This window comes from Rousettus aegyptiacus, unplaced genomic scaffold, assembly GCF_014176215.1.
Source record: "Rousettus aegyptiacus isolate mRouAeg1 unplaced genomic scaffold, mRouAeg1.p scaffold_m13_p_11, whole genome shotgun sequence".
NCBI classification, from domain to species: domain Eukaryota; kingdom Metazoa; phylum Chordata; class Mammalia; order Chiroptera; family Pteropodidae; genus Rousettus; species Rousettus aegyptiacus.
Window position 1 is genome coordinate 10,700,104 of NW_023416286.1, and position 20,715 is coordinate 10,720,818.

At 38.3% G+C, this 20,715-nt stretch overlaps 1 protein-coding gene across 16 annotated transcripts in view; it reads left to right on the top strand.

Annotated features, from left to right (window-relative positions):
• NBEA (neurobeachin) overlaps positions 1–20,715 on the top strand; it is a 611,133-nt gene that overhangs the window by 545,480 nt on the left and 44,938 nt on the right. For all 16 annotated transcript variants that reach the window (XM_036228295.1, XM_036228296.1, XM_036228300.1 and 13 more), the window contains 2 exons: positions 1,074–1,193; positions 13,400–13,552. In XM_036228295.1, coding sequence (XP_036084188.1) covers positions 1,074–1,193; positions 13,400–13,552 — 273 coding nt within the window. The remainder of the gene's footprint in view (positions 1–1,073; positions 1,194–13,399; positions 13,553–20,715) is intronic.

Genomic DNA, 20,715 nt, shown 5'->3' on the forward strand with positions numbered 1-20,715 from the left:
CTTGCACTTACTTTATTTCATTCATCATTTCAATGGATTCTACATCGAGCAACTTCTATGTACCAGTTGTTGTTCTAAGTGCTGGAAATAAAACCGTAAATAAGATGCATATGGAACCTATTCATGTAGTAGGGAAGATAGACAAATTAAAAATCAGTTATTAAACAGTGCGACAAATGCTTCAGTGATGTTTGAGGAAATATAGGTTGCTACCTGACCATACTGAATTGCTTAACAAATAAAGAAAAGTCTTTCAAGAGAAAATGACACCTTGGCTGAGACTTAAAGGTTAAAAAGAGCTGAGCCAAGTAAGGATGGGGAGGGAGAGGGGTGAACTTGTAACCAGGCAGAGGGAATTTCAATCACAAAGGACAAGAAGTGAGAGCAGTGTGGCAAGACCTTAGAATGTGAAGGAGTGAATGGTGCGAGATAAGAGTCAAGCAGGTTCCAGATCATTCAGGCACTTTTAAGACAAATTAAGTAGTTTAGAGTTTTTCCTAAGCATTCTGAAAAGCTATGGAAGGATTTGAAGTAGGGAATTGCATTTTAAAAAGATTATCAGACCATAATGTGGTAGGAGCACTTAGTAGGCTTTGGTGGGTGATCCAGATGGACATTCCTATGTCATTGCACACTGCCATGAGAATCATCAAAAGATTTTCTTTTTTCATTGTTTTTGCTAGGTATATGGCCTCAGTTATGAGAAAGAAAATCTGAGTTACAGGTTGACAGTAATGCAAAATCATTTATCATAAAATCTCAGAGCACTAGAACTCCATCATTTTATAAATCAGAGGACTGAAGCCCAAGAAGCAAAATGACTACCTGCAAAGGTTGCAGAGTGACAGGTGACCTTGACCCCATCAGGCCCAAACTGGTACCTCATGACTCCTTAGTGTGAGCATCTTTCCAGGACCCTGCACTTTTTTCTGACATTGGAGGATTTCAAAGAAAGTCATATTTTACAAAGGACTGAGGGAGCTCTGTTCAGAAGGGTCAAATTATTGTTTCCATTTTTTTCTTTTCCTTTTTTTCTTTCTTTCTTTTCTTTTTTTTTTTTCTTTTTTACTTAGGAACCTTTCACAACCTTCTTCCTCAATACAAATGATGGAAAATTCGACCATCCAGATCGAACCTTTTCATCAGTCGCGAGGTCTTGGAGAACTAGTCAGAGAGACACTTCTGATGTAAAGGTAAGGCTCTTTCATTTGTTGATATTAATTTAACTTCAAAATATGTTGAATTTTAATTTTTTAAAATTTAGATGCATGTATAAGATATTGTATACCGCAGCTTTGTTCCATCATATTTTAAAATTATGTATTACGTCTAACCTGAAAGGAAAATAAAGGAAATAATTTTGAGCATCATAGAAAATGATTCAGGATCCTTTTATATTATTCAGTTAAAGTGCTTTGCTTATTTCGAATAATTCCTATCTAATTTAGATCGAATAATCAGGAGATGGAAAGAAAAGCCCATAAATTGCCTTTCCTGCTGTTAACTCAATATTTGGCCTATTCCATAAAACACAGCAGGGATTGGATTTGACCTTAATGTGTCATATTGTTATAGCTTGCCCAGCTTTGGGTTTACATAGCCTAGGGCAATTAATAAAGCATTAATGACAAGACCCATTTAAAATGTAGGCTCTTCTGTACAGCCTTAGCTTTTACTTGACTGTGCCTGGGGATACTGTGCAGCAATACACATTAGATTAAACCAACACACACACACAATATCCGGGAACAGCCAGAGAGCAGAGCAGTTTTACAGTTGGTACTGCTTAACTATTGTTAAATATAAAGATTTGTTATTCATTTATATGGACTTTTGTTTTAAAAATGGTTGTATTCGAAAGATAAAATACATTTGTTCACTGATTTTTGTCACTTTTTTTTCCTGATAATAAGATTATATGTTTAGGTTATTGCATAGATTTATGTGTTTCTTATTTTAATCTCATTTTTTTCAAGGCAAAATTTTCCCCATCACTGCCGCTCATACTATTAGATATAAAAATGTTATAATATTATTCTATTTAGTGTCTTAATCCAACAAAAGGCAGTAAATTAACATCAAAATTGTCTTTTCATATTTGTGCTTATCTATTACAAACATTTTTAAAAGGCAATTACAGGGTTACTAAACTGTAAGAAAAGTGGATGGATACAACTTTGGTTCAGTTTTGTTTTTTGTTTTTTTTGAAAGCAAAAAAAGAATATGGATCTAAGGAGAAAGTTTTTCACATATCTATGTGTTTTATTCATTGCCATCAAAGTTTGCATAAATGAATATTAATTTACCTACACAACATATTCACCTTTGGAAATAAGATAATTTGACATTCATCCTTACTATATTAAACCCTTAAGGCTCACATTTTCTCCCAACAGACTTATAACTTCACTGAAGAATTAAACTCTAAAATATCCAAAAAAAAAAAAAAAATTTAAACTGATTTACTACCAATGAAATCAGGGAGGGGGTTCATTTCTTACATTTTGAGAATTAACAGGAAATGGGGAACTCATAGTTTTTCTAGAATCCACATAGTGTTCGTGAAAAAGGTATTCAATAAATATCTAATGTGAATTAAACATTCTTATCTATATTTTAAAACGTCCTATACTATGTAAGATTATTTATATCTTAATTCAGAGTTGTGTCCATATGGTATCAAACTCTTTCATGTAAAGTACCTTCTCACTCATATTCGACATCCTCACAAAAAAGAAACTTGGTTTTTCAACTTAGTTCAAAGATTCACCCTCACAAGCCCACATGTACATCAGAGTCAGTCATTCTAATTTATGTATGTGGATAGAGTTTTAGCCTTTACTTTCTGTCTTGAGCATTCTGTTGATGCTTTTGATCACCAGGTTACGTGGCAGTCTCTGACCAATGTCCATACCAGGCTCATCCCTCTAAAACTGCTGGGAGAATTCTCATATATTCTGCAGCTTTTCAAAACCATTTGCATCTTGTTATTAATTGTGTTCCTTTGACATCAAGGATAAAGACCAAAGTGGCTCTCACTAATCTGGGAGGTTTTTATTTTTTATCCTCAAGCAGCCTACTGAATACAAACAGGTACCATCCCCCCACACCACCCCAAATGATTAGCTCATAAGAAGCTCGTTTCCCCAGCTCAGCGTTGCACGAATTGCTCTCATTTTCAGTTCTTGCCTGCCACCCTGCACCTTTCATATTTTATGATGATATATCTTAACTATCTTTCCAGGTAGACCCTTTCTTTTTAAAGGCTGCACATGGCACGCGGTATGGTAATTTATTTACGCAATCTCCTATTGATAGATAGTTTGTCTTTCTCTCTGATTGTTACTGTTAGGCAAGGCTTCAGCGAACATTCTTGCACAGACATTTTGATAAACTTTGTGTATATAAGTAAAAGATCATTTCTGTTCATGGGACTGGTGGCTCAGAGGCTACATACATTCTTAATTTCGAAACATTGCCAAACCATAATTCCCAAAGATGATAATTCACTCCCAAAGTGTGAGGATGCCTCCTTCCCCCATGCTTTCAATCATCACTATTATAATAAACAGTGTAACTTCGCTAATCTGGTGAGTGAAGAATGGAGCTGTCTTTGTTTCAGCTCGCGTTTCATTAACTATGAGTGAAATCGAGCATTTCTTATATATTATTGACTTATAAACTTACTCATATTTTTGCCCATTTTTCAGTTGAGTCATATGTTTTCTCTTATTGATCTGAAAAAGATCTTCAAAATTGCAGAAAGTTGCATTTCAAGTATGATTTCTCAGTCTTCTAGCTATATTGCTATATTTCAATTATGATTTTATTGTCATTGCGTGTATGTGTCCAAATGTATCCTTTATAGCATCAGAATTTGGGATCCTCATTAAGGGAATGCTATAAGTTTTTTAGTAATACTGGCGGTACCTTCAGATTTTCTAAATTCATATTTAAATATATTGATTAAAGCGTGTAGTATTTTTTCCTTCTAAAACAATACCTGATTTAGCATGGAAAAATATGTTACCAAGAGTAATAATTGTTTTGCTAACTATATGTTAAAACCTAAGCTTTTGATTTTTTTTTTGATCTCTAAGCTATAAAAATAAAGGATATGATATAATTGTAAAAAAAAAAAAAACATGTTTTTCCATTTCTGAAGAAAAATATCTCTACACTCTCCACTAACTTATCAGATAATCGTATAAGAGAGAACGAGAACAGAGTAGATGGTTTTATTCTGTCTCCCTCTATTAACGTCAGTCTCTTCCTGTGGTAATGAATACAAGCTGGGCAGAGGAGTGCTGGGGAAGTGACCTTTCAGGAGAGAAGTCTCCTGAGTTAAGTCAGACTGGTTAGTTTTTACTTTGTGTTTTTTCATTTCTTTCCTCTAGCGCAGTCTTGGTAAACAGTGACATTCGACTTACTGCAGTTCTTATTCTAATTTTCCTTAATGCCTTTGAAAGTTGTTATATTACTTTTGAATAGCTATGCAGATGTCAGAAAAGGTAGCTGCGACAAAATGTCATTAAGGTGACATAGTGTAAATTAATACAGTTAATGGAGGTGCTCACCACTGACTCATTGACCCATTATGAGCTCTTGTGGAATTAACGAATGCCAGGGCATCAATCTTTTGGGAAAAAAAGAAGAAAAGAGATGGCAGCTTTAAAACCTTGCAGTGAATTATATTAGAAAAGTGAAAACGTCTGGGTTGGTTCTGATTTCACTAGGAAGCCATAAAATGGTATGCTCTCTCAGCAAAATATATTAAACTGAAACGTCAGATTTGATGCAATAGGTATACAATTATAATAGTGTTAATAGTGGTCTTCTATCATTCTAAGACATACTTTCAAGTCCAATTTCTCAGCAGCTTGAACTTGTCATAAGCTTGTAAATTAGAAATTGTGTTTGAGGATATTTTCTTCTTATTGATGGAATGCATATAATACTATTAACTGTTCCATGGGGTTTTAGTATAGCTGTTAAAATAAACTAGAAATCACATTTACAGACACCAAATGCCTGTTATAATGTTCATCTCGCCATTTCTTTAATAACATTTGGTGTCTTTCTGTACCATTTTTCATTTAGGAAATTTTAAACTACTTTGACTCCTTCTTTAAAGAGAAGCTGATTAACAGGAATCTATCAGTGGGAAGAGAGTAAGCAGAGGAACTGATATTTTCAGTAGGCGAGCTGGTGCCCGAAGTACCCCTGTAGAAGCACTTACAACTTATAATAGTATTTTTGAGTAATTCTCAATAGTTTTCAAACATGCCTCTTTCTTGGTTATTTGCCATAGTCCTCAAAACAGTCCTGTGAGATAGCTGTCATGACCCCTGTTCTATAAAGGAGGTTCACAGATGTTCAGTGACTTGCCTACATTCTCACACATACAGCAGGCAAAGACAAAGCCAGAGCTAGCTAGCACTGAGGGCTATGGAGTTACTGCCAGTGCTTTATCCATTGGATGATATGCCACTTTAATTCTTCCGCATGATCATATGGTCATATCTAGCCACTTTGACTATTTGGAATAATTGACCACTCAAGTTATACGTTAGTCATTTATTGCTGTGTAAAAAATCACACTAAACTTTAGTGGCTTAAAAAAACAACAACTTTGTCTCAGCATTCTACAATCAGACTAGGGTTCGTCAGGTGTGTGAGTTCACCTGGGGTGGCTCGTGAGGGTCTGAGAGTTCAGTCACATGTCTGGTGCTTCAGCAAGGATGGCCAGAAGAGCAGGGGACTGGCCGCTCCTCTCTCTCTTTATATAGGCTTTCTGGGAAGATCACCACACTTGTTTTCATGGTGACTTGATACCAAGAGGATAAAAACACGGGAATGGCAAATCCACTTAATGCCTAGGCTTGGAAGTTACAGCGTGTTACCCCGGCAACATTCACAAGTCACAAGGGCAGACCAAGTGAAGGGAGAGGAAATAAAAAGACAAGTTATCTGTTCCGCGAATGTCTAGTATACAGATAAGCAAGTGAACCTCGACAGACCCTCTATTCAGTCATTGAGTAGCTTTCTCCACATGCTGGGGACAAAGCCTCCTTTGCCCAAGTTGGTACACCAACTTAAAACATTATTAAATTATAGTTCACAATGAGAAAAGACTCACACTCACAAATCCTTCCCAGACAAGCTGTGAGTTAGGATGCTTTTTATAAGGCTCTGAAGAGCCTTACTTCTTTAGATACTTTGACTATCTTTGAAACTATTGTAGAAACCGGTTTTGTTCATTTTTCCACCACTGCAAAGTACGAGTTGCTTTTCTCCCACTTCCCATAGCAAGTTCCTTACCGATCTTCCTGATCCACCAAGTCTCCTCACCCCCTTCCAGCCTCTGCCTACCGTGGAGTCCCAGAGCTAATGCCACATGCTTTAAGTTTTTATCACTTCAGCACTCCACTCCCAGGCACAAATTTCTGTTTTAGTTATCTGCCACTGTGTAACAAGTCACCCCAAACTTTGTCTTGATTCAACAGTGACTCTTTGTGGACAGTCATGCAATTAGAGTTAAGACGCAGCAGGAACCACTCGCCTCTGCCGCACAGTGGCAGCTGAGGTGGCATGGCTGGGCCAGAGGAGCCAAGATGTGTTTACTCACATGTTTGTGGCTCATGCGAGCTTGGCTGGAACAGCTAGAGACTGGCCAGGCGTGTCTGTCTCTCTACATGATCTTTCCCGCAGGGTGGCCTCACCACTTCATATGATGATTGGCTTCTAAGGGATGGAAACAGAAACTGCAAGGACCCTTAAGTCTTAGGCTTCTCTGGAACTCCTACGGTGTCACTTTGTCACATTCCATGTGTTGAAATAAGCCAGTCCATGTTCAAAGAGAGGGGAAGTAGACTCCACCTTATGGAAGTGTCACCTCACTGGGCGATGTGAAATTTGTCGATGCCTCGGCGGCCCAGAGGGGCCCTCGGTTCTTCCTCGCGGACTCAGTAAAGAATTACAGATCGGTGAAATTTAGAAAAATGTATAATTTATTAAAGTACATTTCAAGGAAGAAGTGGGTCACGCCCAAGAGGGCTGTAACCGCGCAGAAACAAAAGGTATGATTAAAGTACGCTCCAAGGGAGAGGCAGGTTACAGCAAAGAGGGCTGTAACAACAGAAGTGTTATATTAGGGCCGTGGTGAAAAGTTACAAGGGTGATGCTAAATGATCGGCACCTGAGGTCTTTTGATTGACATTTGACTGTTATATAACTCTGCCTAGTGCGCATGCGGTTACGCAGATTCATGAACTTCCCGGCATAGGCATGATATTATAATGATGCTATAATGAGGCTAGGTCATAGGGAGGTTAGTGTGGGACTGACTGCACATGTGCTTGAGGCCGGATTAAACCGCCTGCTATTTTATAGCTTCTTACCCCTTTGTGTCTCAGGATATAGAAGTACTTTATAACCATAAAAGGGGCGTTCGGGGAGGTCCCAAGGGAGGTCTTCAGCCTGGACCACAGTCCTTTGTGCCCTGTTGCTCATGGCTTCCTACCTAACGTGGAAATGCCAAAGGGCACATGGGGTAGGAGGGGTTTTACAGGATCTTTGAAAAACTCTACAAGTTGCTAATTTAAAACAATTTTAAACTCTGCTTTTGTTTATACCATTCATTTCAATCTGATTGTGCAGTTCGACAAAACCAAAATCTGAGCTACAGATAGCCTAGGTAGCATATAATCTGTCGGTATAGTTGATAAAAATACTTTACTCATCTGAAAAGTCTACATAGATGTTCAAATAGAGATATCCAGAGTGACAGAGCTTTTTACTGATCACGAATGTACTTGGCTACCGGGTAAACTCAGTTGTAATATTTTTGATCTACATCTTTAAAATATATATGTTGATAGAGTGAATAGCTTCTAAAACGTATTTTGCATAAAGCTGTGAAATGCGTTGTTTTACAAACATGACCTGTATTAAGTCCTTACATTTACGCTGAGAGTTAGATGCTGTCATCATCACAATTTTGTATACCAAGAAACTGATCTATTTTTCAAGTCATTAAGAAACTTGCCAGACTAGCAGGCAGTCTGGATTTAAACTCGAATCTCTTTGACTTAAATGCACGTAAAGCAGCCCTTGTCTGAGAGAAGAAGGGGCCACCCCACAAACTGCCTGCCCATCCAGCCGCCCCCTGAACTACAGCCAACTGGTACCCCCAGAGGTAATTCTGCTTTAACTAACACGGTTTGAAAACCATGGCCTTTAATATTTTTTATCACTATTTCATGTCTGTAATTCAGGATATGAAAAATATATATCAATAATTGATTCATTTTTCATCCCACAAATAAGTAGTGAGTACCTATTGCATGGAAGGCACCTTTCTAACAGGTGAGTGATAAGCAAATGAGCAGGATAGACAAGCTCCATCGGTAGGGCGCGGAAGCACAAATGAATAAAACAAGAAAATAGTAACTGCAGAAAATTAAAGTCATATAGTGTGACTGGGTTGCTTCTTTAAAAGGCAAAACAGAGAATGAAAGAGCGAGGACCCTGGATTTAAAGTGCTTGGGTTTGATTTCTGGCTTTACCACCTGATTCCATGGTCATTGGCAAATTACTTACCCTCTCTTCGCCTCTGTGTTCAAGTCTACAAAATAGGAAGAATAATAATACCTAAATATAAAGTTTTTGTGAGGATTAAGAGAAATATGTAAAGGACTTAGAACAGCCAAGACATAGTAAGATACAAAAAAAAAAAAAAAAAAAAAAACGCCTGCTATTTTAAGATCGAATGACCAAAGGTAACATTTCGGCTGATCCTTTGTCTTGGAGCAGAGATACAGTCATTGTTACCTTCTTGGACCTAACAGTTGAATCTCAGAGATGAAAGTCATTTATTCATTAGGATTATTTTTTTAAATACTATAAGTGTGAATGTAAATTATAAATTCAGTTTTTTTTAATTATAAATGTGAACCTAAATTCATATTCACCTACTCACTTTTAAATTGTAAATGCCGTTTGAAACAATAAAACGGAGGCATAAAATTTGCACCCACTCTGCTGCATCAGCGACTCCTCCCTGAACTTTCCATGATTTTACTCGCTCTTCCTTCCCCTTCAGGAAAAAAAAAACCAAAGTTCTCCATCTCAGGACTTCAGGGTTCAGACAGTTCAGTCCTTTTTAGCTCTGGTCCTTTCTAGGAGTCTTGAAAATCAGCTTCCGGAATTTCTTCATCTTTGCTCTAAAAATGTGTCTGCTCTGCGACAGTTCCCACCAATAGAAATCTGGGTTTCTTGGTGCCCTCAAATGTCGAGCCTGTAACAGTTCACGCCAGCATCTTAGTTAAGCCCCAGCTTTACGACGACATTCTGCTTGGCCATGAGGACTGCAGTGAGGAGACGTCTCGCTGAGGGGTTTCTTTTGATGGCCCTGGTGGTGCCACTTCTTGGTGAGCCCGGGTTCAGCCTTCCCGGACGTGCCCGCCGCGGTCCTCGTCCTCTGCCGCGTCACATGAGAAGGGCAGAGCCTTCTCAGCCTCACTCAGGTCTCCCTGACGGGGGCCGGCCCTCAGCCTCTTCCCAGAGTGCTTAAATTAAAACGATCTTTGCTTCTCTCACTTCTGCACTTTGGCTCTGACTTTGCTGGCAACTTTAAAACCCACTTTTTCTAAATTTAAATCGAACTCTTTTACACTTTTGAATCTTTTAACAAAGCTAGCATAGGCAAGATAACATTTTTTTCAACTGCAAAAGTTTCCCCTCAAGAGGTACAAATTTTGTTTCTGGGCTCATCCTTTATCTTTTATTTAATAAAGTACTTCGTTGGCTCTTTTCCTATCTTGAGGCATTCTTCCAACCATCTGCATAGTCCCCAGAAGATTTCTAGTGATATTAAAAGAACTGTAATATCGTCAGTGCTTTAATATTTAATGAGCACCTGCTGCATGCAAAACATACCACCAAGACCTATGGGGGATTCAACAAAATTTAAACCTCACGAAATAAGGCTCAAAAATCTACTTTTGCCCAAATCGTTATTAATATAACGATTCATAAAGGCTTCTTATGCCTTTATAAATCTAATTTAATGACATTCGATAAAATACTGTTATAGTGGTAAGTAGGTTAATAACCACATATTTTATAGGACCCTATTCCACAGGAAAGAATGGGAAATAATATGTATGAAAAACAGGCACCAAGACAGTTGAAGACGAACTGAATCTTAAGGCTGTTCAAAAAAAAAAAAATCTATGTTGCTCTGCCATGTGGCTATCTATTCCTCTCTCTCCTCAAGAAAGCTTAAATAGTCTAGTTGTAGGGATAGGACATGAACACAAATAAGTTCCAAAAGGCAATAGGGAAATCCCAGACTTACATGAACCTGTTACATATGAACCCCCTTCTGCACCAAGCAGCGACATGAGCTTACATTCTTTCCCCTGCTCAGACCATTCGGGATGCTGTTTCTATTCAGTGTCATATAAAAGGTGTAGTGTACAAATAGCAAGTTCTTTATCTTCTCTCTGTCTTTTACTAATTTACCATGTTCCCAAACAGTGAGAACAAAATCAAAAGAAAATTGTATGTTTTACCTTAATGCATTGAAATCATAAGTTAATAATTATTGTGGTCATCTCGGGCTGCTATATTTTACCATTAACTGGGTAGCTTATGAACAACAGAAATGTATTTCTTGGATCCGGAGGCTGGAAGTCCAAGATCAAGGCGCCCACATGGTCAGGTTCTGTATCTGCTGAGAGCCTGCTTCCTGGTTCAGAGGGGGCCATATTCTTGCTGTATCCTCACATGGCAGAGAGAGGAAGCAAGCCTTCTGAGGCCTCGGACAAGGACACTAATCCTGTTTGTGGGGGCTCCACTCTCAGGGCTACATCTAATCCTAATTGACCCACCTCCTAATTCCATCCCATTAGGGGGTAGAGTTTCAACCTTTGAATTTTAGGGAACAAAAACATTGAATTCGTAACCGTTGTACATTTCTGATTGTGTACGAGTATCTGAGAATGGCAATGATACTTCTGCCTTCTAATCAGTGACCTTCACCAAATTGCTCCTTCGTTCGATATGATACACACTGTCGTTGAACTCATTATAATCCTTGCTGATCTAGTACTGCAGAAGCACCCTTTAGCCCCATGTTAACCACCAACTAAACTGTATCGTTATCTGCAAATAAGGGTGTTTACTTACCTATCAGTTTTTCTTTCAGCCCTCTTCAATTCCCCCTTTCAAGTTTCTGTTAATTTCACCATCATGCTCCTTTCGCACAGTTCATTGTGGCCTTCGTATCTGGGACACAGTTTATCGTTAATGCATGTTTGCCTCTCGGTGTGCGTCATCTCATACCTTCTCTTTTTGCATCCCCGGGTCCACAGCTTTATTCACTCATCTGTTGCATATTACCCCTCCTTGATAAAGTCCCACGAGATGTCCCCTTATGTGCCACGACTGGTGGTCACCTTTCGCAGTTTCCCTCTGTTTTTGCCACTGCTGGTTCCTCTCCCCCCCCCACACACACACACATGTACTAGTCTCTCCCCTCTCCCATCTGTCCTTTACTTTGTCATCCAATGTCTTGCTTTGAAACAAATTTGACCATGTCAATGACTCTTCTTCAAAATTGTTAACAATGAGACAAAATACGAATGGCCTAGCTTGGCATAAAGCTTCCTTCATCATCTGGCTTCTTGTACCTCCTACCATCTCATCCCCATCTTGATCTGCCCCCTGATACATCCTACACTCCACCCATACTCGCTCCTTGCTGTCCTTGGTGCTACTCCCTGATAGTCCCCCCGCCCCGTTCCCCTGGCTTTGTCTTAGCCGTGTCCCATCTACGGTGAAGTCTCCTTGGGCTTGCCCACAGTTCCCTGCTCTCCTCCCTGCTCTCTCGCTCTTTGTTTTACTTCTCTCACAGCTATTACTGTTGTCCGTTATAACAATCTGTGGATACGTCTGCCCCGTGGACCAGACATGGATTACTTGAGAGGAAAGCCATGCCTTGTTCATTTTTTGGTTTATTAGTACCCATCGCAATGTCTGGTAATCAACTTTTACTATATGAATAAATAAATATCAGGGAATTATGTAATGGATTTTAGAAAGATTTTTATTTAAATGATTTAAGTAGAAGAAAAACTGTGATTCTTAAAAATCTAAATTCCATTTATCCAGAAAATTCATATATATGAATCCGTTCATGCTCCTATAATGCTGGAGAAAATAAGCACTATCATATTCTTATGGTTCATATTTATCATCATAGGAATGAATAATGATCAAATTCTCAGAGAGCATTACAAAGATACCCACTTATGCTATAACGGATAAATTGGTTTTAGAAGATGAATCCATAAAGAGAAAGCTTTTGTATATACTTTTTTGGGCTGAAGAATTCAATTTATTTGAAGAACTGTGTCTGGTAGTCTTAAATTTTTTCCATGTATCCCTAGAAAAGACCACACTGAGGTTCGAATTTCAGGTCCCGTGCCATCAATGTTGATTATGTTACACAAATAAATGTCCTTGTGCATTTCACAATATAATTCAAAGTTAATTTAATTCTCATCTTGATATTTGAAAAGATCCATATTTTTCCATGGTATAGATGGTATAAATAACAACTACGGTGAGTTTTTTTGTTATTGTTCTGTTTTCATTTTCTCTAGTTGCTTTTAAAAAAAAGGACAATAAAAAAACTTTTAGGGTCTTGAAATCCATTCATTTTGATATCGAACTTATTCTTAAGTAACATAAACCATATATTAGACATTGTGCATCAAACATATTTTTCTCGAACCTAGTTGTTAATGCCATACTCACAAGGTGTCTGTATCTAATTTATTAAGAACTGATTATTCAGGTGGCTTGCATTAAATATTTAAAACATAATCATGTTGCATATCTTCTCTTCACTATCTTTAGTGATGGGTATAAAAATCATTTATCTTGCCAAATTACCAAATAAAACTGAATATCTTTATAGAACGCATGTATTGTAGTTGCCAGTGTAGTCAAAGAAAAGAACTTTTTTTTGGCAACGACTTTTTTTTAATTTGGATATTTTATTAGTAATATGCAGAAATTTTGCTGAATAGCATAGACTTGCAGATGTGGCTTTACATATTTGTTTACTAATGCTCTTGTGAACTATCGTTGATTCTGTAACCTATTTGTTTTTACTAATTTGTGTCAAGATTAAAAATCTTATAAACATAAATTATCAAGCAAATTATTCAAGAACAATATTCATCTTCTCTTCTAGACTCTTTTCTCAAAATTAAGAATCGAGTTAAATAATGAATTATTTAATTCAGCTTACAGTTGTTATAAATTAATAGTTTTATTCAACTGATATTTAAAGTGGTTTAATATGCTGCATTTTAATTTTTGTCAGGAACTAATTCCAGAGTTCTACTACCTACCGGAGATGTTCGTCAACAGTAATGGATATAATCTTGGTGTCAGAGAAGATGAAGTGGTGGTAAATGATGTTGATCTTCCCCCTTGGGCAAAAAAGCCTGAAGACTTTGTACGGATCAACAGGATGGTAAGAGAGGTTTTGATTTTGCTTGAGCAGTCACCAAGAAGTTTTGTTTCTAACTATTAATGAATTGTCATTTAACATCTATAAATTCAAGATTAAATTTTTAAGAAAAAGAAGGAAACGCATTTACTGTTGCCTTTTGACAGTGCTCTTTATCGTCGAGTGGATTTTCCTTTCACAAAGACTAATAAAAGAATGGTAATTTAGTTAAATTTGCTCCCTTAAGAGAAGACAAACAGATGAGCATCTGTTGACTAATATAACATATTCTAAAATGCTTAAAATATAAGCCCAAGCCTTTTTTTGTCCACTGGCTAAATCTGTACTCTGTTTTGGTTCATAAATTATTCAAAACAAAATAATTTACATTTAGGACATATTTGTATATAGGAAATTATAAATTGTGAAACATACCTTACAGTGTAATATACTCGACTTAAAGAGTCTAGTAAACATTGTTACAGAAAGTGACATTATGTTTTAAATCTGCATGACAGACGTCTGGGTGTTCAAATAAAAAAATGTGTTCATAGCATGTTTGCATATAGGAATTTTGTAGATTTTAGTACATTTTTATTCATATTCAAGGAGATTTTAATCCCAGTGTGGTTATGGTGTATATGGAAATGAACCATTTTACAAAACAACCTCTCTAGTGTGCTGTTGTTCTGAGTCAATTGAGGAATTATATCAGGAAAAACAATGACCCAAAATATATTTTTTAACCCTCATTCACTCTTTCCCAGTTTTGTCCAACTGTCTCATAAATGTTTTATTTTGTTTTGACTTGTTATGTATTTGAATCAGAATCCAAGTAAGGTCCACATATGGCAGTGGCGTTCACGACTACCTTGCCAGACGTCACTGACTTACCGAAGTGGCAGTGTTCTTATCCACGCTCCCCACTACAGAGTAGGCGGTGGCTTGAGGGGCTGTGGAAAGGGAGAAGGGTGAGGTAATCAGAAGCCAAGACCTCGGGGTCAGAAGAAGAAAAAGATATTAGTGGAAATTGACCCAAACTAAGCAGCATCTCCGGCCCCAACAGCTATGCAGACCTGACTGTCTGAGATCCTATTCTTAACTATTCCCGAATGCTCACCCTGTAAGGCTGCCTTTGTCAGCCAATAAAACCTGTGCTTAGAGCTGAGGCAGTCCGAGGTCCCACTGCCAGCAGGTATGAGAGGAAGGCTGTCTTTCAACTCTGCAAATGGAGGACATGGCATTAGTTTACATCCTAAATTCATAGTCACAGGACTTTAGACCTGGATCAGACCTTTGCTTAAACAAGGAGACTGAGACCCAGAAGGGTGAAGCGTCTTGCCCAAGGCCTCTCTCTACCTGAGTGCTTTCCCTTCTTTATCACGCCTGGTGTCACAGGTTAGAACTCTGAGTGTCATATCCCCTGGAGCCGCAAATAGTCTCTAAAACTTCACCTATATTATGAATTAAATATGGCTCTATTTATCAACTTGAGAACCAAAACACATTAGACTGCTAACCATTTCTACTGCAGTGTATGTTCCAAACACCAAATTATAAAGGAACTTTGGAGTGTAACCCAGTATGTTATTTGGAACTATCTATATCTATGAATGGATGACCTCTAGACCCCTCATTTTTACTCAGACTCACAATTCAGTTTTAATCAGTGGCACTCTGGTCTATTTCATTATTCATATGATCACCACATAAGATTTTTTAAATTCCTTTTCCTTAGAAATACTTGATTCTCACCAAATGATATCATTCATTTGAGTTTTAAGAGAATCCCAGATTATTCATTAAAAAATGAAAGACAGCCTGAAAATGATTATAACACTGTAAAGACAATTTAACCTCTGAAATAGATTTTTCCCTCTTACTTTAAGGGAGAATAAAATGCACGGATATAAATTTTGAGTAATAAGTTATTTTTATTTATAGTTGCTGAGGATACTTATATTGTACATAAATGAAATACATTAAATAATATAGTTCTAATACAAACATAACCAGTTTAAGAACTGACTTCTGTTTACGTGCCTCTTATCTCCTGCATCTAACAACTGAATTGTTACTGAGCAAACTTTAAGGCAAACTTTTGTGCTTCTTTAAAATAAATCCACTATTTAATATCACTGTAACTACGTATTCATCAAGCCAAGTGTGTATGACGCAGTAGGAACTATAAGGATTATGTTTAATGTGGCGAAGTGACTGGCCCTCGAAGATTTGTTCTCACATATTCAAAAGATTTAAACTTGATAATTGACTAAAACAGGAGAGATAAATACTTGTACTTTTCTTAAAATATCATAAAACATTTCAGAAATGAATAGTACATTTTTATTATAATAAGTTCAAACTTGTGTTCATAAAGAAATGAAAAGAGCGAGGCACAGGGATTTTTCTCTACTCTAGACCCAAATTCCTGCTATCTTAGAGGTATTAATGAATCTGGTAAGCCTTGTGAACTAAATTTTTATTCCATGGGGTGGAATAGCTGGGAAAAGCAGACCACCCAGTCTCGGTTCTCTGCGGCATTAGCACGCGGTGCCGGGTTACACAGACCGTGTGCAGGAAGCGCCCAGCTGGCACGCGCTCGGTGACTTGAGAAGTGTGCGTGCTTTCTGCTTCTTTCCCTGGGCTTTCCTTGAAGGCACTTCAGAGAGCAGAGAGGGGACATTCCATGTCTGTAGCAGCCATTCTTGGTTGCCTCAGATTTACAGCTAGAGGACAGACCCAAACCACCGCGTCAGAGCCCTCAGAGATGCCAGAAGGTCTCCTAACATGTGGCCGTGTCTCTCCAGCTGCTCTCCCGCCGCGGTGTCGGCCTGTCCTTCACAGCGCCCTGCTTCGTGTCCTTTGCTCCCGCTTCCGGCCATTTCTTCCATAAGCGTGATGGGGAAAATGATCATACTGATAACATGCAGATATGATGTCGGCCTCTGCGGTAAAACTAGAAAATGCAACCAGTTATCCACATATTTTCTTTTTTTCCTGAAGAAGTATTTGTTTGATAAATATTTCTCTAATATATAAAGCCTGGATGGAAATACAAAATATATAAGTGTTTCGATTTTCCATAGATTTTCCATGAATTCTATGAACACAGCATCCATTTTTTTTATCTTGTTTTGTAACATTATAGAAGTTTCTCCCGTCATGCTGCCTGGGTAGTTCATATAGGATTTCGTTCTTAGAAAATAAGTTTAGAGAAAATGTGCTCTGGCATATTTATGATTTAGACTAGGATTATCTTTGGTTATTTGAAGGAATTTTTTGTAATGAGCCTAAAGTATAAAATGAAAATGTCATATATCCCAAAGAAATGACATTCATAGTGGTAAAAAAAAAAAAAAAAAAAAAGCTTCTCTCTCTCTCTCTCTCTCTCTGTGGATTTAGTAGTCTGTATCCATGAGCACTCCTTCTTTATTCTTTTAAGCTGTCATTAAGAAGTTCAAGGCCAAGCAGATAAAAGTAATATTATAAAAAGGGATGATATCATTGATTATAAATAATCAGTTTTATTATCTCACGCTAGCAATTAAAGAGGCATTTGACACATTTATAGAAGTCTACATGTCTACAACCTCTTTTCCTTTTCTTATTTTTATAAATGAAACACTGCTTTGATTTTTGATGATGTATTTATTTCTGTTAGCCCACAGTTTTTTTTTTTCTAAAAAAAAAAACTAAAAAGTTCTAGGAAATCATATGTATAATTGGTTATATATAGTTGTTTATATTTTCTAATTATGGTGACAAAGATTGTGTTTCACTGAAGTACTGTGAAATTCAAAATTTGGTCTCATCAGAAAACCTAGAAAAGTGATGTAGACACTTTCAGTGGACATCTAGATAAATTTTAAATGCATTGAGTTTGTACATCCCAAACTGGTTAATTTACCCACACCAAGCTATGCTGATCATGAGCGACTCACTCATGAAACATTAATAAAGCACTGTGTTCAGTTCTAACATGATTATAGTCTGACCTCCTCACACGGGACAGAAATAGAAAGTATCTCTGATGACATTACCTTAATGCTGGGCTCATCAATCATCATCTGCTGTTTTTTGAAATTTATTTTAGGCAAAGCCTTTCACGAATGTGCGCTGATAGCGCCCCCGGCCCCCAGCCCGGGAGCCTCCCGGTGCCCCGCGGAGCAGAGCACAGAGCCCCGAGGCAGAAAAAACAGGGTTCAACGTGCTCTTGCTCCTACTGTATTACATTCTTTATAAGATTTTCATATTTTAAAGAAAAAAATCTTTTGTGATAGGTAAACATTTGCATTTGGGGCGTATTATACTTAAAAAAAAAAAACACCTTGCTCAAAAAAAAAGAAAAAAGAATTTTAAGCAAATAGCATAAGAACTGTTGGAAGTCTTTTGCAGTGACTTAAATTTTGAGATAGATATTGTGTGTGCGAGGGCCTGCTCTGCCGCGTGTTAGCCATGACAAATAATTAACACCTTTTTTTCATGGAGCATCCATGTCCTCCTTATCTCTAAAACCGGAGATTTGTTCATGACATAAACCTTTATGGAGAGCCAGCTCCGAGTAAAGCATGATGGAAAACATAAGAAAGAACTGGACATGGATTCTACTCTAAACAAAGCTAAAGTAGAGAAATTCCTTAATTTATCCCAGTCATTAGGGACCTATGACACGCTTCATAGGATTCTGGGCTCTGCAAACACAAACGGGACCGACCCAGGGAGCGGCCTGCTCACATTCTAGTTAGTAACGCAGACCTATGAACTCAGCGCACAAACACGGCCACAGTAAGCGCTGAGAGCCTCCGTGACCTGCTCAGTCACAGATCACTGGGGAGCATTCCGGGCACTGTTTGCGTGTTTGCCGTCCACCAGGGGACAAACAAAGATCCCTACCCTCACAGAGCTTCCTTTTGAACAAAGGAAGACAGACAATAAAGAGTAAATAAGTAAAATATCTAGTATGCTAAAAGGTGATCAATACTGTGGAAAAGAAGGAAGGCGTACAAGGTAAGGGATCAGGAACCCAGGGAGGGAGCTCGGGGTCCCCTCACTGTGAAGACTCGATCCTAGACCTGAAGAATGTGAGAGGGTGGACCAGGTGACTCGCGGGGAGAGGCCGCGGCAGGCAGAGGGAATACCTGGCTGGGACGCGCTGAGCACGGCATGCAGCGGGTGGGGGTGGCGTGAGCAGCGGGGCCCCATCACGGAAGGCCTGACGGCCGTGGCAAGCACTTTGCATTTGGGCTCTGAGTGAAATGCAGAGTCATCGCAGTGCTTTGAGCAGAAGAGTGCCTTACTTATTTTTTTTTTTATTGAGATAAAACTCACATACCGTACAGCTTACCTGTTGGGAGTGTACAGTTCAGTGGTTTTGACTCTAGTCACAGATGGATGCCACCAAAACCACAGTCCTTTTTAAAACATTTTCACCACCACTAAGAGAAACTTTCGTACCGTTAGCAACCCTCCACTCCCAGCCAGGGGGAACCAGCAACCTGCTTTCCGCTTCTATAGATTTGCCTATTCTGGACATTTCTTATAAATGAGAATCATATAATATGTGGCCTTTCATGGCTGACTTCTTTCCCTTAGCATGGTATTTTCAAGGTTCATCCATGTAGTAACATGTGTCAGTAGTTCCTTTCTTTTTATGGCCGAATAATATTCCACTGTATGGATATACCACATTTTGTCTATCATTTCATCAGTTGAACTAACGTTTAGGTTGTTTCAACTCTCTGGCTGTAGTGAACAGTAAATATTCTGTGTTAATTATTATAGAATGTTTTGTTATATTATCAGTACATAACATTTATTCTATGAACATTCATGTGCATACCTATTGAATATCTCTTTTAGTTCCTTGAGACACATTGCTAAGAGCAGACTTGAAAAGACCACTCTGGCCGCACCATGGGGGGTGACTGTTGAGGCACGGGGCATATCTGTTAGGAGGTCTCATGAGCAATCGTGGTGGCAGCAATGAAGGCAATAAGAAATTAATCGATTCTGGATGTATTTTAAAGTGAGAGCCAACATTATCCCTCTGCAACTTCCTAGCAGGGGCCACTTGCCCTCACATTTCTCTAGTCGTACAGAGCCAGGCAGGGTGGGAGACGGTGTGTAGAGTGGCGATGGCTGAAGTAGCAGAAATAAATCCACTACATTTTAGTTATTTCTGCAAGGACTGGGATCGGGGTCTGGGACTTGGTGCCTATTACCCACTGTGAGTTCTAGCAGAAATTCCAGCATCAGGAGAAGCCCGAGTCAACACATTTATCTTCCACTGCATCGTGGTCTTTTTTAACATGGAACACTTACTCGCTGTGTATCTTCTGAGGCTGGCAGGTGGTCAGTGATTTGGAGCTGAAGAGAGATTAGACTATGTTCTCCTTGTTTATTTGCATTTCAGCGGGATGTGATTTTTGGAAACTGGAAATTCATCTTGTTTATCACAGTGTCCCTGGGGTCTAGAACGCTGCCTGGCACATGATATGTTCTGCATATGAAATGAATGATGGATGAATGAATGTTTGTTCCCTCTGTTTGAAATTCTCTTTCCCCAGTTGTTTCTATAGTGCACTTCCTCATTGTAGTTCTTAACTATGGCAAACTCAAGGAGGCCTTCTCTGACCACCGCCTCTAAATTAGCAGTCCCCTCCCCATCCATTAATCTCCTTAAACTTTCTCTCCTGCGTATCTTTTTTCCTTAATACATATAACTTCTGACAAACTCTGTATCTTGCTAATTATTTTGGGTTCTGTCAGTCTCTTCCCTCTACAATGTAAACTCTCTGACAGGGATTTTGGTTCCTTTTACTCACTTTTGTGATTATAGGATATGGAATAGTGTCTGGTGCATAGCTAATCGTCAATCAATATTTGTCGAATGGATAGATGAGCCTTTTTTCCCACCCCCACCCTTACTTTTTGACATTTCTTTTCTTCCTTACTCCTGTGACTACCACATTTTTCCCATTGCTTGATCAACCAATACATATTTATTAAAAACTTATTAATTAATGCTAGGTTAGGAGCTATGGGAAATGCAAAAGAGGCATTATAGAGATCATCCCTATTTTCAAACCGCTTATATTCTAATTGAGGTTACAGTATTGCAAGTTTGAATCAGTTAAGTGCTAATTGGTAAAAACCCCATTCCTTTGCATAGCACTTTACATTTA